The following is a 17,393-nucleotide window of genomic DNA, read 5'->3' on the forward strand; positions in this document are numbered from 1 at the left end:
AGAAGTTGAAAAGCAAATTTTGGGGACCAAAGGCCAACTTTTTTACTTTGCTGAGTTAAGAGCCTTAACATAGAAACAACCTGCTATCATCCATCATCATCATTAGCTCGTTTTATAAAAAGACATTTTAACACTAAAAAGATAAAAACCACATAATTTCAGAACGAAAAACTATTCCTTATATTGGAATTCCTTGTTTCGGGACCACTGGAATGAATTGCCACAATAAACAAGCCACCTCCAAACTTGGCTTAAAACAACAGTAATTTCTCTTTGTGTAATTCTGTCTTAGAACTCTAGAAATAGTTCACATACCCTTAAGATGCCCCCAAATAAAAAAAAATTAAACCAACCAGCATGTGGAGGAACAAGAAATATATATACCACAAAATGGAATATAGACACTAATAAATGAACTAATAAACATTATACATTAGTCACTCTACTCAGGGATAAGAAAGACAAGAACTAAGCTAAGTGACTTTATGAAAAGATACTTGGACTAGATACTATAAAGTCAGAGACAAAAGAACTGCACATAGATGGTGTAATCTGGTTTGGTAAGTGCATTTCTCGTAGGGGTTTGGGTCACTAATTTTGAAGCTATATTCATGCTAGAATTGAACAATAAATAAATACACTGCAGGTAAAAAGAGCCAAATTTCTTTCTGTTGGAGAAAGAAGTTACACGTAAGGAAAGGGGAAAGACAAATGAACTCTGTGGTGTTAGATTGAAATCTGAGATATCAGTATGAACTTGTAGTTTTTAATAAAAATAGATAAAGAAATAGAGATAGGTGTATGAGCATATGTGCAAATGTAGACACATTTGTGAATTTCTTAGCTATGTCTGAAAGGGTATAAGAGCCATGGCACCTAGTAGTAATGAGCATACCTAGCCCCCAGATCGTGGTTTCTAAATACTGTTCTTCAATAAAAGAACTAAGGCTCCTTGAGAAATAGTTGATTCCAGGGCAAGGAAAGGAAAGTACAACATGAACTTGTAATATCTTATAGAACTAGAAAGTGAGGAAATACTTGAAAAAAGACAATGATGGGGAAAGGAACTAGTTAAAAGGATATAAGAGCCAACCTGAAGGAATTCCTAATTGTCCAATCTGAAACAACTGAGCAACAAAATAAATAATGAAAGTATTGAATTATAACTCATAGAAGAAAATATCCGTGAGGCCATATTTATTATTTAAGTAAATTGTTAAGTAGATAGAGGACTGAGCAGTCTTCTTGTAATAGAATTTCTTTCTTTTCTCTTTTTGTTTCTCTCTCTCTCTTCTCTTTTTTTGTAGCAAATTTTCTTTTTTCTTTTTTTATGTTTTTATCTTTTTTAAAGATTTTATTTATTTATTTATTCATGAGAGACACAGAGACAGAGAGAGAGGCAGAGACACAGGCAGAAGGAGAAGCAGGCTCCATGCAGGGAGCCCGTCGTGGGACTCGATCCCGGGTCTCCAGGATCTGGCCCTGGGCTGAAGGCAGCACTAAACCACTGAGCCACCTGGGCTGCCCTCTTTATTTTTTCAGAGGTGCATACAGAAATATTTAGAATTGACATATTGTGATTTTTTTTGTGTGTATTATGTTTCTAACATTTCATAGTACAAAAAAGTGAAGCAAGAGTGACAAAAAAGTAAGTTAAGTCTGAGTGATATAAATGTACGTATTCATTGTGTTCTTCTTACTCTACTTGAAATTTCAATTAACGTATTAGGAAGGAGGGAAGTAGAAAATTGCCATTAGACTGTCACCATGGTGGTAATTGTTATAGAAGGATTCTTCTAATGGTGTGGTTTGAGGAGATAGGGGATTTCTGTAATCTCAAAGTATTTCCTTTGTAATTTTTAAAAACAATTCAGTGGCTTTTAATATATGCCCAGGACTTGCAACAATTACCACTGTCTAATTGCAAAACATTTTCATCACCCCAGAAAGAAACCCCACCCCCATTAGCAATCACATCCCATTCCTTCCTCCCCCTAGCTCCTGACAACCACCGATGTACTGTATCTATGTTTTTCTAAAGATTTTACTTATTTATTTGACACAGAGAGAGGAAGGGGGAAGGAGAGTACAAGCAGGGGGAGCGGCAGAGGGAGAGGGAAAAGGCTCCTCACTGAGCAGGGAGCCTGATGTGGGGCTTGATCCCAGGACCCTAGGGTCTTGACTTGAGCTGAAGGCAGATGCTTAACTAACTGAGCCACCAGGCGCCCCATACAGTGTCTTTTGATTGGCCTATTCTTTTTAAATTTTATTTAAAAAGAAATCCTATGATATGTGACTTTTTCCATCTTGTTTCACTGAACATCATGTATTCAAGGTTCATCCATGTTGTGTTTGTCAGTATTTTATTTCTTTTAATGGTTGAATAGTGTTCTTCCATGTGTATATACCACACACATGGTATATACATGTGTATATATCCATCTTCATCTATCTTCATCTTTTCTTCATCTATCAGTTGATGGACATTAGGGTTGTTTCCACATTTTAGCTATTATAAATGATGCTACAATGAGCATTCATGTTTTTGGTGAACGTATGCTTTTAAATTGTCTTGGGTAAACACCTGGATGTGGGGCTGCTGGATTCATACGGTAAGCTTAAGTTGTTAAGAAGTTGTCAACCTACTTTTCTCAGTTTGGTAGTTTGCTATGATTTTTGTTTACTACATTGAAAAAAGCTCAGTAGAAACTACTTTTATTAGTTGACCAAGGCCAATATCACCAGTAAGACACATTAAACCACAAACTTCGTGATATGATGCACTGAGAAGAACACTGCGTCATTTTTTTTTGGTGCTCCTGTGAAGGATGCACAACCTAAGTTTAATCATGAGGTGATTTTTTTAGAGGTGCATAAAGAAATATTTAGGATTCTCTGGTGAGAAGACACCAGACAATCCTGAAAACCTAATCAGTATTTCTTATAGTGTCAAGATCATGAAAGACAAGGGAAGATTGAGGGATTCTTGCAGACTATGGGAGACTAGGGAGAAATAACAAAGGCCATGTGGGATCCTAGAACAAAAAGGGGCATGGTGGAAATATTGGTAAGGCTTGAAAAAGGATCTTTATAGTTTGGTTAGTGTTATTGTTAATTTTCCAGTTGTGATAATTACTTATGACTATGTAATATATTAACATTAGGAAAGGCTGTGTAGGCAATATATGGAAAATGTATTATTTTTGCAGTTTTTGTCTAAGTTTAAAGGTAGTTCCGAGTGAAAAGCTAGAAAAGAAATCCAGTCTTTTATTCTTGTTCATATGTCTATAGATCAGTTATACCTAGTTGACCATGGCTGGACTCAGCTGGGCTTAGCTCCAGTCTGCAGTGTGGGTCCACATCTACTCCATGGGTCGCTCATCCTTCTCACGCCAGAGTGCTAGCGAACGTTTCTCATGGTGGTGATAGAATTCCAAGAGGCTAAAGCTAGCAAAACACACAAGCACATTTTAAATTGCTGTGGCACATTTGCTAACATCCCACCGGCCACAGCATGTCATAAGCCAAGTGCAGAGTCAAGGGGTGGAAAGGTACTCCACCACTGGTAGGAGGAACTGTAAGGTCACCTGACAAAGGGTGTGGGTACAGGCATGGGGGGAAGACAGTTGGTGACAATAATGAAATCCACTACAGACTTACCCCCTTGGAAAAACAAGAGTTGTTACTTTGGTCTTGGACTGTGATTAAAGTCAGTGACAGATTCCTAGTAAGAGTAAAAATTCAAGTATTATATGGCCTTACTTAATTTGGACAGAGTTGCTTCTTGACAGAGACTTTTTTTTCAGGCCATGGTTTGTGCCCAGCTAGTGGTAGAGACATAGACACTGTAGGCTTTGCATACCTGTTTGCCTTTTGGATCCCTGTCGTATTTTCTGCCTGTCTCCTTGCCCTCCACCTTTTAATCCCTAACTCTTTACTTGGATGTATCTTTTAACTTCTTGCCTCCGCTCTGCTCTTTCTGAGCGCCCTGGTCCCTTGACAGAGGCCCCAGAAGGATGCAGGTCAGGTTGCATGCTAACTTGGCCTTCTTCCCAGTAGGGTGGAAACATTTAAAATATTCTATTTTCTACTGCTTCTGCCTCTTCCGCTGCCATTGCTGGTTTTGTGTATCTTAAATGAGAGTAACCTGTATTTTAAGTTAATGCTATTGTGGTTGCTCCTGCCCCCTGTGGTGACTTATGTGAAGGGAGTAATTTTGGAATTTTCCCCAAATAAAATAAATTGATTCACATAAGATTCTAGTCTGTTCCTTGGCCATTCTGGCACAGTATAACCTGTTAATGTTTTGAAACTTTTAATCACGTATTTTTTTTCACCTTGTCCATTTCTGATTTTGATCAAATGTCTGAAAACTCAAAATACTATTGTTGGTTGTATTATTTTTACTAGTTTTACTACTACAGAAACTATTAACATGACTATCATGAATCCTCTTGAGCTAGTGAAAATCCTTGTTGGCCTTTGCATACACTTCTAGATGAGCTAGAATTTTCTCTTTCTCATTTTTAAGTTTTACTCAGCAAATAATTATTGAGGATTTATTGTATCCTAGACTATGGGATAGACCCCGGGGATAAAATGGTGACCATTTCAATTTACCAGATGAATTAAAAAACTAAACTCTAACCACTGATTGTGGTAATTGCTGTAAAGAAAAGGTCCATGGTGCTGCAAAAGACTATAGGGAGTGGCCAGGTCTGGTCTGGGGAAATAGAGGATACCACTGAGAGGAAGTGACTGTTAGCTGGGATTGGAAAGATGGGGAGATGGAGGTTGGCGTTGGAAGGAACATTCCAGGCAAAGCAAAGAGCATGGGTAACAGCCCCACCATAGGAGTGAACATGCTTCTTTCATAGGATAGAAAAAGGCTAGTGTGGCCTGGAGAATAGGGAGTGGACAAGGGCCTAGATAGTAACTGGCCTCACTGACCATGGTGAGGACTTTCATCTTTATTCTGAGAGAAGTCATAAGCCCTTAAAAGGTTCAAAGTGGGATAATGACATAGTCAGATTTGTATTTCGGAAAAAAGAGAATGCTCTTTGTAAAGAAGTTGGACCAGGAGCTAAGAGTAGAATAGAGAAACCAGCTGGAAGGCTATGGTGGTGTCTAGAAGAGACATGGTGATGGTTTGGACAAAACAGTGGTAAGGAGGACAGAATGAATTCAAGAGACTTTATGGCAAGAAAAATTATTAGGTTTTAGAGATGCATTGGGTATGGAAATTGGTGAGGTAAAGGGAATATCAAGGATGACCTGTTTTTAGCCCATGCACTAAAGTGCATGAATATACTCTTGTTTTGTCAGTTTGGGATCTCTCCAAACTGACAACCTTTTGCCTTCACACATTCAGAGATTAATGCTGAAGAAGTTACCTATTGCCCCATGATCTAGGAAAAACAGAAATTACCAGGTCTGGTGTGCTGGGGTGGGTCTGTCAGTTAAGTGTCTGCCTTCAGCTCAGGTCATGATCTAAGGGTCCTAGGATAGAGCCTCATGTCAGGCTCCCTGCTCAGCAAGGAGTCTGCTTCTCCCATTTCCCTCTGCCCTTCCTCACCATTTGTAGCTCTCTCTAGCTCTCTCTCTCTCTCTCTCTCTCTTTCAAACAAATAAATAAATTCTTTAAAAAAAGAAGTTGCCAGTTCCTTGTTCTTGCCACCACTTGGCCTCACCTTGTCCTCTGCTGCGTCCATAGCCTTTCCAGTTCTCCCTGCTTCTTGTGCTCCTGGTCTCCTGTCGATTTGTGTGTCTGGTCTACACACACAGCTCTATTTTGGATTCCCTATTTTCCAGTCTGGGTCTCACTTTTTGCCACATTAAACCCTCAATTTAACCCTATTCAGAAAATCTCCCCAGAGTAAGGTTTTCCCACTCTACTTGGGACAGATTTTTTTTTAACCTTGAAGAATTTTGGTTGCTTTTGAGGTTGAAAGGAGATCATTATGCACATACACTCATGTACTTAAGTTCCCATTAACTTTTTAGCCAAAGATACAGAAACTCCCTACTGAAGTGGAGCAGCAGGAACAGAATAGCATGAGGGCGTGGTGTTTTCATGGCTCCTTTGTTCTCTGGTGGGGACACGGTAGTTGGTGGGACTTGGAGTTCACTGCGGTTCTGTCAGAATTGAGAAAACTTGAATTTTTACTACATCATTACCGTTTTATAGTCAGGGTTTATCTGATCAAGTTCTGAGAGAACTTGTGCTATATACTACCCTTAAAAGAATGGTTTTATATCGTTATCCTTTTTTAAAATAATTTTTTAAAGATCTTATTTATTTATTCATGAGAGAGAAGAGAGAAGGGCAGAGACAAAGGCAGAAGGAGAAGCAGGCTCCGTGCAGTGAGCCTGACGTGGGATTCGATCCTCGGGCTCCAGGATCACCCCTTGGACTGAAGGTGGCGCTAAACCACTGAGCCACCCGGGCTACCCCTCATCATCCTTTTTTGATCCTTGAAGCAAATTCAGCATCAGCAAGGCTATGCCATCCTTTGGCAGGAGAAAACACAGTCAAAGTTGAGATGTTAGAGCAGTTTTTCTTCTAGATTTATTTTTTTTAAGTTTTATTTATTTATGATAGTCACACACAGAGAGAGAGAGAGGCAGAGACGCAAGCAGAGGGAGAAGCAGGCTCCATGCACCGGGACCCCGACGTGGGATTCGATCCCGGGTCTCCAGGATCGCGCCCTGGGCCAAAGGCAGGCGCCAAACCGCTGCACCACCCAGGGATCCCTCTTCTAGATTTCTAGTATCTTGAACCCTTTCCCTAAAATTTTCTAACCCTGTGGCCATTAACATTGCTCTTTATATTGTTAAAACCTACCACAGTGGCCTGATATATATAGTAGTTGCTTGAAAAACGTTAATTGCATGTATGAATGAAGAAGTGTAACATTTTGTTTGTAGTATGTGATCTTGCACACTTGCTTTTTAACCAGTGTTTTTAAAAAATTCTTGTTTATTTCCAGTATAATTAACACAGTGCTATATTAGTTTCAGGTGTACAATATAGTGATTCAACAATTCTATACATTACTCAGTGCTCAGCATGATAGGTATATTCTTTATCCCTTTCACCTGTTTTGCCTTCCTTCTCACCCACCTCCCCTCTGGTAACTGCAAGTTTGCTACCTATATTTAAGAGCCGGTTTTTCGTCTCTTCTTTTTTTTTTTTTTTAATTTATTTATTTGCGATAGTCAGAGAGAGAGAGAGAGAGAGAGAGAGAGAGAGAGGCAGAGACACAGGCAGAGGGAGAAGCAGGCGCCATGCAGGGAGCCCTACGTGGGACTCAATCCCGGGTCTCCAGAATCACATCCTGGGCTGAAGATGACGCTAAATTGCTGAGCCACCTGGGGTGCCCATGAGTAATATTTCCATTGTACATATACCACATCTTATCTATTCAGCTATTGATGGACACTTGGGTTACTTCCATATCTTGGTTATTATAAATAACGCTGCAGTAAACATAGTACATATATCTTTTCAAGTTAGTGTTTTTTGTATTCTTTACGTAAATACCAATAGTGGAATTACTGGATCATTTGGTAATTCTATTTTTAATTTTTGAGGAACCTCTGTACTGTTTTCTGCTGGTGCTGTGGCTGCATCAGTTTGCTTTTGCACCAATAATGCACAATTTTCTGCCCATTTTTTCAATTGGATTATTTGTTTTTTTGGTGTTGATCTGTATAAGTTCTTTATATATATTTTGGATGCTAACCTCTTACGAGATATATCACTTGGAATATTTTGTCCCAATCAGTAGATTGTCATTTTGTTTTGTTGTTTCTTTTGCTATGGAGAAGCTTTTTATTTTGATATAGTCTCAATAGTTTTCTTTGGTTTTGCTTCCCTTGCCTTTGGAGATATATCTAGAAAAATGTTTCTACAGCCAGTGTGAGAGAAATTATTGCCTGTACTCTCTTCTAGGATTTTTATGGTTTCAGGTCTCACATTTAGGTCCTTAATTTATTTTAAGTTTATTTTTGTGAATGGGGTAAGAAGGTGGTCCAGTTTTCCCAACACTGATTTGTTGAAGAGACTTTCTTTTTGCCACTGTATATTTTTGCCTCCTTTGTCGTATATTACTTGACCATATCATTGTGGGTTTACGTCTGGACTCTATTCTGTCCCATTAATCTGTGTGTCCATTTTGTGCCAGTACCATACTGTTAGGATTAGTACGGCTTTATAGTATATCTTGAAATCTGGTATTGTGACACCTCCAGATTAGTTCTTTTTCAAGATTGCTTTGATTTTTGAGGGTCTTTGTGGTTTCATACAATTTTTAGGATTATTTGTTCTAGCTCTGTGAGAAATGCTTTTGGTCTTTTGTTAGGTATTGCATTAAATGTATAGATTTTTTAAAAGACTTTATTTATTTATATGAGAGAGACAGAGACAGAGGCAGAGACTTAGGCAGAGGAAAGGGCAGGCTCCCCAAGGGGAACCTGATGCAGGACTTGATCCCAGGTCCCTGGGATTGTGACCTGAGCTGAAGGCACACGCTCAACCACTGAACCACCCAGGTGCCCCTGGTTAGTTACATTCTTAAGTATTTTATTACTTTTGGTGCAGTTATAAATGAGATTGCATAATTTCTCTTTCTGCTACTTCATTATTAGTGTATAGAAATGCATCAAATTTCTGTATATTGATTTTGTATCCTGTGCCTTGACTGAGTTGATTTATCAGGTCTAGTAGTTTTTTAGTGTGGTCTTTAAAGTTTTCTACATATAATATCATGTCATCTGCAAATAGTGAAAGTTTTATTTCTTCCTTACTGATTTGGATGCCTTTTGTTTATTCTTGTCTGATTGCTGTGGCTAGGACTTCTAGTATTAAGTTGAATAAATGAGAGGGAACCATTCTTGTCTTCCTGATCTTTGGGAAAAAGCTCTGGTTTTTTTGAGACCTGCGCATGATGTTAACTGGGTTTTTCATAGATGACTTTTATTATGTTGATATGTTTCCTCTAAACTTGGTTTGTTGAGGATTTTTATCATAAATGGATGTTGTACTTTGTCATATACTTTTTCTGCATATCTTGAAATGAGCATATGGTTTTTGTGCTTTCTTTTGTTGATATGACCTATCACACTGATTGATATGTAAATATTGAACCACCTTTGTATCCCAGGAATAAATCCCACTTGATCGTGGTAAATGATTTTTTAAATGTTTTGTTGGATTTGGTTTGCTAATATTTTGTGGAGAATCTTTACATCTGTGTTCATCAGAGATAATGGCCTACAGTTCTTTTTTTGTAGTGTCTCTACCTCCTTTTTAACTATCATTGAGTACTTTTGTACAATGTATGCGAATAGCTCATCCGTTCACATTACTTGTTTTTTCAGCTGGTGGATTGACTCTTCTGAGATGGGTGGGCATAGGTTTTTAGTTTCTATTGATTCCATTCCCTGCCTCCTTGGCTTGCTCTGTCCTCCTACCTTCCAATCACTCCATGGCCTAGGGACTTGGAAATAAAATAGGAGGAGATCCAGTCCCTGAGCTCATCAAGGAGAGAGCTGCATAGAAGGAGCTTAATGATGAATAGATAGAGGTGGTGAGGTCTGAGGTTGCTGGAATGGCAAGCTCTCTGGGGTTTTCTTAGAATGTCAGGAGAGATGCAAGAAGGGTGTCATGGAGAATGCAGTGATGTAGCCATGTCCTTAAGGATGAGTAGATATTTACTATTCACCTGCACATTAACAGAAAAGCTTATTATAGCTCATTTTAAAGAAAACAGAATAGCTTAAAGATGCAGGTTCTAACTGGGGTTATTGGTCTCTGAATTGAAGTGAGATGCCCTTGCCCATCTGCCTCATTTCCTTCATTTGATATGTGTTAGCAAAAGGAGAAAATATGTATGAGGTGTGTATGTGTGTGTGTGTGTGTGTGTGTGTGTGTGTGTGTGTGTGTTAGAGGGAGGGATGGATTCAGGTAATGGAACACAGCAGAGTCTGGTCTTCATGAATTAATAAATCTGTTGGCTTGTTAGTCAACCATTCCATTGCAGTGTCCCTTCAAGGACCGTATACCTCATGAGCCCTCTTTCTTCCTGGCTTTCAGGTCAGGCTGTCCCTGTAGGATCCCATGTACGGCTGAATCTTCAGACTGGGGCAAGAGAAGTGAAACTCCAAGAAGAGGACAAGTACAGAAATAATTTGAAAGGGTTGAGAAAAGGCAAAAGGTACAGTGACAACCCTCGGGACTGGGAGGTTGACAACATTGATTTTGTAATACTGAAAGTAACGACAAGGTAATGTTTCTTACCCAAATTCATGTGGCTTTTTTTAAAATTTGAAATTTAGTAGTATAGAATTTGTGATAAATCTGTCAAGGTTTTGAGAAAGTTTACTTGTAGAATCTTTGGAAGGAAATAGTTTGCAAAGCAAATGGATACTTTAGAAAAGACTGTAGGGGGAATGCTTAACCTGTTTTAAAAATGAAGCTATTTTTCCCAGTACTTTAAGAGCACCCATTTGAATCTCAACAATTAATGCACTGATTACAGATGAGTCATCTATTCATTAAAACAGGCCTGTTGGGCCTTCTGCTTTGCCAGTAATACTTCCTTGGTGAACAATAAAATTGCATTTTAAAGTCTTTAATTCAGACTAACTTTTTCTCTTGTTAGTCCATACTAAAACAGGCTTTCTTGTAGGATAAAACTTTCCAATGCTAAGAGATTGCTTTATTTTTTAATAACCAGTTTAGATTACTTAATTTTTTGGACAATTTGTCTCTCTTTTTCTATTCTTTGGCTTGAGTTATTCAGTATTATATGCAAGTTCCTTTTTACATGAGAGTGGAGGAGGCATGGAGTTTGCAGGGGCTGCTAGATTTGGCAATTTGAAAGGTCATAAATACCAATCATGAGGGCAGCCCAGTTGGCTCAGTGGTTTAGCGCTGCCTTCAGCCCAGGGCTTGATCCTGGAGACCCAGGATCAAGTCCCACGTCAGGCTCCCTGCATGGAGCCTGCTTCTCCCTCTGCCTGTATCTCTGCCCCTCTCCTCTCTCTCTCTCTCTCTCTCTCGCTCTCTCTCTCGCTCTCTCTCTCGCTCTCTCTCTGTGTCTCTCATGAATAAATAAATAAAATCTTAAAAAAAAAAAACAAAACAATTATGAGGTTTCTAACACAAGGACCAGCAGACTATGGCCCCTGGGCCGTATTGAGACTGCTACTTGTTTTTGTACAGCCCATAAGCTAAGTTGTTTTTAACATTTTTTAATGGCTGGAAAAAAGCAAAAAAAATGCTATTTCATGGCTTTTAGAGTTTTGGTATCCATAAATAAAGTTTTATTGGAACACAGCTATGCTCGTTCATTTGTGGATGGTCTGTGGTTGCTTTCCTGTAAACCTGGCAGAGCTGAGTAGTTGGAACAATTGCCCTAAGACACACAAAACCTAAAATATGATGTGGTCGTAACAAAGAGTTTGATTCCCCTGTTTTAATAATGCAAGTATTGGCAATCAGTAATGGACTGAGCAAAGTTAGTCCTTGAAATTTCATTATTTCAATAATATTCTGTAGTTAGATATAAGACGGAGAGTGCAGAGACCCAGTTCTTACCTGAGTCTTTTCCTTGATGTACTCAGGTTATCCCGCCTGTATATGCACCTTCAGTCCTGTAGCACCACAGCCCCATAGAGCAGCCTGTTCAGATGTGGGCGGTTATAAAATTTGACTGTATATTGTGATAAGATAAAGAGATACTTGTCCTCCACACAGTCTCTCCAACTGGGAAGGATCTTTATCTTCTCCCATCCCTCTTGATAGGCCTATACCCAGAGGCCATATGATGATTCATTTTTTACAGGCATCTAAGAAGGAATAAAATTTCATTGTTATAACCCCTACCAAGCTCCCTCCATCCCTAGCACATACATATATATGCATATATCCGTGTCTCAGAGTATGTCAGGAGATCTTTTGTCATTATCTATGCCAAGTCTTACTTTCTAAATAAAAAGCCTATTTTATTTTTGATTTAAGAATATTGAATTAGGAGCTTGATTAGTTTGGAATTTGTTTGTTGGTTTTACTGTTGTGGAAAGTTTGTTTTCCAGTACCTGACCATAGATCTTTAGGAGGAATGTTAATGCTTTATCTGTTACTCTTCTCTTTTTACAATAGAAATCAGAGTCATTCATGTGGTCTGTGATAGGCACACCATAAGAGAGAGATAACTGCCCAACTTCTGCTTCTTTACTTTTCTCCTTTGGCATGTTTCTGAGGGTTCTAGTCTGGAATGGCCTCCAGGGTATACTGGACATACCCTCTTCCTTCTCAGCATTTGTTAATAGTGGCAAACCAGTCTGAACAGGTTTGTGACCCAAAGGCATTGACAAGGTGGTGTGGGTCTCACTGCTGTGAGCTCAGTGAGTTTCTGGCTGCCTTTGATGGTGACTTCTTCCTCCGTGGTGCACCTCATCTTGGGCTCCTCCAATTCCACTTAAAAGTGTCTTCTTGGCTCTTCAGTACCAGAATGGGAATAGAGGCTAAAGGGCAGAATTTATTTCCACAGTTGTTAAAGTATTTTGCTGATTCGCTTATTCTGTTTTGGGGGACAAGACAAACAAGACCCACAGTTTTCCATCAGATTGTCAAAGAAGTTGATGATCACAGAGTTCAGAACCACTGGCTAAGGAGGAATGGGGACAGTCCATTTAGCCTAATCCATGGCCAGCTCTCCACTAGTTCTGCTGGATACGTGACTGGCCACACTGCTAACTAGAGCTGTAATGCCTAGGACAAGGCATCTGACTCTGACTTGTTTTAGAGGCCTCTTCTGGCATTGCCTTCAGTGTGTATTTGGTTCCTAGAAACAGGGTTTTCTCTTACTATTTATGTGTTGAGCATTGTCACCTCCATTGGTGTTAGTCTATATCCCTGTCAACATCTTGAGATTGTATCTTTTTGCCCTGGAACAACCATCTTCTTTCAATCACCTTCTTATGTTCAGAGGGCTGAGGAACAGAGTACATCCAGGTTGTCCCATCTTGAGTTGAGCGTTTACCATGGTACAATATGGCATTGTGGTTTAGGGAGTGGGCCAGATGACCATTTCCTTGCTCCCTTCATTCATCTCACAAAAGACCTATTAAGTGCCTGTGTGCCATGTATTAGGGGTACAGTAGTAAACAAAACAGGATGCCAGCATTACGGAGGCTGACAGCCAGGAAAACAGAAAAATCAAAATGCAAGTAAAGTAATTACTTAATGATAGAAATTGGTAGATAATGGTAGAAAGTAGAGGAGAAATAAACAAGGTAATCAGTCCCTGGAGAAGGCCCCGTTAGATAGGATGGTTTGAAAGACCTCATTAAAATGCTATTTGAACTGAGACCTAAAGAATGACTGGGATTTAGTCATGCAAAGAGTTAATTTTATAGGTTTAAGGTTAGAGCATCTCAGGCAGAGGGAAAAAGAGTCTCTAGCTAGTTACAGAAAAGTCTTCATCAAATTTGGAAAACAGGAAAATGACTAGGGTGACTAGAGAGTAAGGGAAGAAGGAAGAGTAATAAATGATTTTGAAGAGCAGCCTGATGAGGGGTCAGATCATGTGGAGTTTGATGATGCATGTTGAGCATTCTTGATTTAACTAGAAATATAATGGAAAGCCAATGGAAGATTTGGGGTGGGAGAGTGGTTTAATATAATACAGTTTAGGAAAGTTAGTGTAGTTGCTGTGTATATGGAGAATAGGTTGAAGGTGGACAAAAGAAGAAGCACAGAGAGACAATTAGGGTGTCGTTTCAGTGGATGATGTAAAACATAGTGGTGGCTTAGTCTAGAGTGTTGTGATGGAGAGGGATGGGTTTGGAGATTTAATTTGGAGGTAGTGCAGCAGGACTTGCTTACAATATAGATTTAGGGGTTTAAAGAAGGTGATGGGGAGGTATTTGAGATAAAGCTTTGTTTTGGAGATTTAATACAGTTAGGTTGTTGGAAGTACCAACATTTTTTTGAAATAGAAAAAAATTGGGAGAGGAACAGATTTATGAGGAGAAACATCAAGACCTGTGTTTTAGATATAGTAAGTTTGGGGTGCCTGATGAACATCTGAGATCCATGATGTGTCAGGTAGTTGTCCCAGAGTCTGGCTGATACTCAGTGGAGAAGATTGGGTCAATGATAGAAATTTGGGCATCATTGCCTGACAGATTTTTTTTTTTTTTTTTGCCTGACAGATTTTTTAAAAGAACTAGGGAAAAATGTGGAGATAGAGAAGATTATTCAGGATTGAACTATAAGGCATTCCAGTATATAGGGTTCAGGTAGGAGATGAGGAACCAGCAAAAGAGTCAAAGGAGGGAAGAAGGGGAAGAAGCAACAGAATGTAGTAACAAGAAACTAGGAAGGAGAGTGTTTCAAGGAGGGAAGGGTGAACTGTGTAAATGCTGCAGAGTGCTTGAGGAGCATGACATGAGTAAAGAGTCCATTAGTCCATTAATATCATCAATTATTTTAGTAATTTTGATGAGAAGTTTTAGTAGGGTGTGGGAACTGAATCCAGATTAGAACGAATAGCAGTGTAAGTAGCAGTCACGAATATGAGAATAGTGAATTAAGAAATGTGTTTATAAAGTTTTACTCTGAAGGAGAGCATGGAAATGGCATGATAATTAGAGACTCTGGAGTCAGAAGAGTCTTGATATATTCAAAGGAATAATCTAACCAAAGAGAGAAATTGAGGATGCAGAAAGGAGGGAGCAGTATAATAATGAGAGTTAAAGCTTTTGAAAAGGGAAGTGGGATCTGGAACATAAGGTTAATAGGAGCAAGGACAGGGATCCCTGGGTGGCGCAGCGGTTTGGCGCCTGCCTTTGGCCCAGGGCGCGATCCTGGAGACCCGGGATCGAATCCCACGTCAGGCTCCCGGTGCATGGAGCCTGCTTCTCCCTCTGCCTGTGTCTCTGCCTCTCTCTCTCTCTCTGTGACTATCATAAATAAATAAAAAATTAAAAAAAAAAAATAGGAGCAAGGACACTGTTATCCATTGCCATGGAAGGGAAAGCAGAGAATGTAGATTTGGTGGAAGTTGGTGTATAGAGCTGATGAGGGGAATATGAAGGGGTTCTTGATGATAGCATCTATTTTTCTGAGTGAAGAATGAAGTGATAATACCAGCTGAAAGTGGTTTTATGTCTCTGTGTGCAGTCACACATGTGCACACTTGGGTGGGTGTATAGTTTGGGCTGAGAATGGGTGATGGCTAGTGGTCTGGAAGAGTGGGAGTTTAGGGCCGTAAATAGAGATAAGATACATAATGGGATTTGTCCTGACCAAGTCTTAGAGGAGGGCAAGGGTAATCTGTTCAAGCTGTACCCTCAAATAGTTACCTCTCTCTTAGGGATAAGGGGCAGTGGCATCCTCATGCTACTGGCTGTGGGTGATGCTTTTCTGGAAGAGGGATCATTTTCCCTGCCTCTTAGGATTGTGGTATCAGTTGAATGAAATAATTTTAAAGGATTAGAACAGTGACTCACATGGTTACGTCCTCAAAAACTGGGAGTATTAGCTATTATTAATTAGTTTATGAGGATTGGGGTTTGGAAAAGGTGAGTGTTTTTCTCAGGGCTCCAAGGGGTCTCTAGGCTGAATCAAAGACTAAATGAGTAAAGCCCTGGTTGCTTTTCTCTCTCTCCTTGGAGGCCAACTTTGGAAGATGGTTGGCTTTGCTTCTAGTCTTTGATATCTCAAGCTCATTCCTTGGTCAGGTTAACACATCCCTCCTGCATCTACTCTGTGCCCAGGAATTGATGTTAAGGTATGAATTTATCCAACCTGTTTTTGTGAAGGAAGGCTGCCTTGTGAAATCAGTCCATGTACATGTAAGGGAGGCTCAGGTCCGACTTGTCCCTTTACTAGAAGAATATAAATAGGGTGCTGTGCCCACTCTCCTCCAGGGGGTCCTGCTCTGTCACATGCTGCAGAATAGCATTGCACAAACATTCCAGATTTACTTCTGCTGAGTACCTTGCTGAGAGCTCTCCGTCCATGATAGGCCTCTGTCTGGCCCATGCATTTCCTCCTCTTTGATGAAATGAACCATCTTCAATTGTGTATTTTCTCCTCTACCTTCAAGGTAAAACTACCTGTTGACTTGTGGCTAACCAAAGGTGAAGCTAGAGTGGTACACTCTGAGTTTGAGCTGGCCTGGCTTGCTTTGTTTTGGAGTGCCTACCCTATGGTGGGAGAAGTGGTTTTTTCTTGGGAAAGATGATACTTCCTTCCTGACTCTAACCTTATCTTTGGACAGGCTGGACATCAACACCAACACCTACACATCTCAGGACCTCAAGAGCGCACTGGCAAAATTCAAGGAGGGAGCAGAAGTGGAGAGTTCAAAGGAAGACAAGGTGTGTGATCTCTCCAGGGAGTTAGTAAGCCTACTGAATGGCCTTGATGGGAATCACTTCTTCCTGAAGCTGTTAAAATAAGCATGGGGTTATGGCAATAATACTGGAATAACTTAAAGGGCAGTTAATACCAAATAAGAAATCCTTTATAGACTACTTAAAAAAATATACCAGTGCTGGGAGCATTTCATTGTTTAGGATCCAACTTTGCATTACATGGGGAAAATGAGGCATAAAGCAGAGATAATCATACTCTTCGTTATTACAGACAGGAGTGAGGAGTATAGAGATTAAAACAGATCTTCTCACACTTGGATCAGATACAAGCTTAAGGAACAGAGCAGCTGGGCTGGGAAGGAAGCCTTGATCCTTGTCCTTGTCCTTTGAACATGTATAGCAAATGTATTGCCTATTCCAGGCTTCAGGTTCCTTAAACGTACAACACAGTGGTGGAACAAGAGGATGGCTGAGGTTTCCTCCAGTTCTAAATTTGTGTACAAACTAAGGGAATGAAAAGGAGAAAGAGAGAGAATCATAGCCCTTTGCCCCTAATGTCTGGGAGGGCTTGTAGGTGCAGGCTTATACCAGAAAGAAATCTTACACTTGCGATGGATCATGAACTGATGTGATAGCCAGAGAATGTCCCACATCATTTTTTACATTTCCACTTGAGTCCTATCCTTGAAAGAAGCTCCTCTGATGGCTACTTTGGAGACCTTTCTAAGTTCTCTCTTCCTCTTATCCTCCTTACAGTCCTCTTTTGCTTTGTCTGTCTCTCTGCCAGTGCCCTGGAATCCTGGCACTATCTTGGAAGGGCAGCATCAGGTTCTTGACAGTTTGTATGTTAAGTGGAGGAAACCTTAGATCACTCAGATCCTTCAGAGCTAAGCGTTTCTGGGACAAATGAGCCTTTTTCTTTTTCCTGGTGTCAGAGAGGACCTAATTAGGCTGTGTTAATATGCAGACCATGTTCTCCATGACTTCCCGCATCTTAGCGT

The 17,393-nt window shown here is 39.9% G+C and overlaps 1 protein-coding gene across 4 annotated transcripts in view; it reads left to right on the plus strand.

The window, feature by feature from the left end:
• SIL1 (SIL1 nucleotide exchange factor) overlaps positions 1-17,393 on the plus strand; it is a 220,915-nt gene that overhangs the window by 117,639 nt on the left and 85,883 nt on the right. For all 4 annotated transcript variants that reach the window (XM_041763602.1, XM_041763604.1, XM_041763603.1 and 1 more), the window contains exons 4-5: positions 10,097-10,217; positions 16,296-16,395. In XM_041763602.1, the coding sequence (XP_041619536.1) occupies positions 10,097-10,217; positions 16,296-16,395 (221 nt within the window). The remainder of the gene's footprint in view (positions 1-10,096; positions 10,218-16,295; positions 16,396-17,393) is intronic.

The sequence above is a fragment of the Vulpes lagopus genome, chromosome 7, assembly GCF_018345385.1.
Source record: "Vulpes lagopus strain Blue_001 chromosome 7, ASM1834538v1, whole genome shotgun sequence".
Taxonomy (NCBI): Eukaryota; Metazoa; Chordata; class Mammalia; order Carnivora; family Canidae; genus Vulpes; species Vulpes lagopus.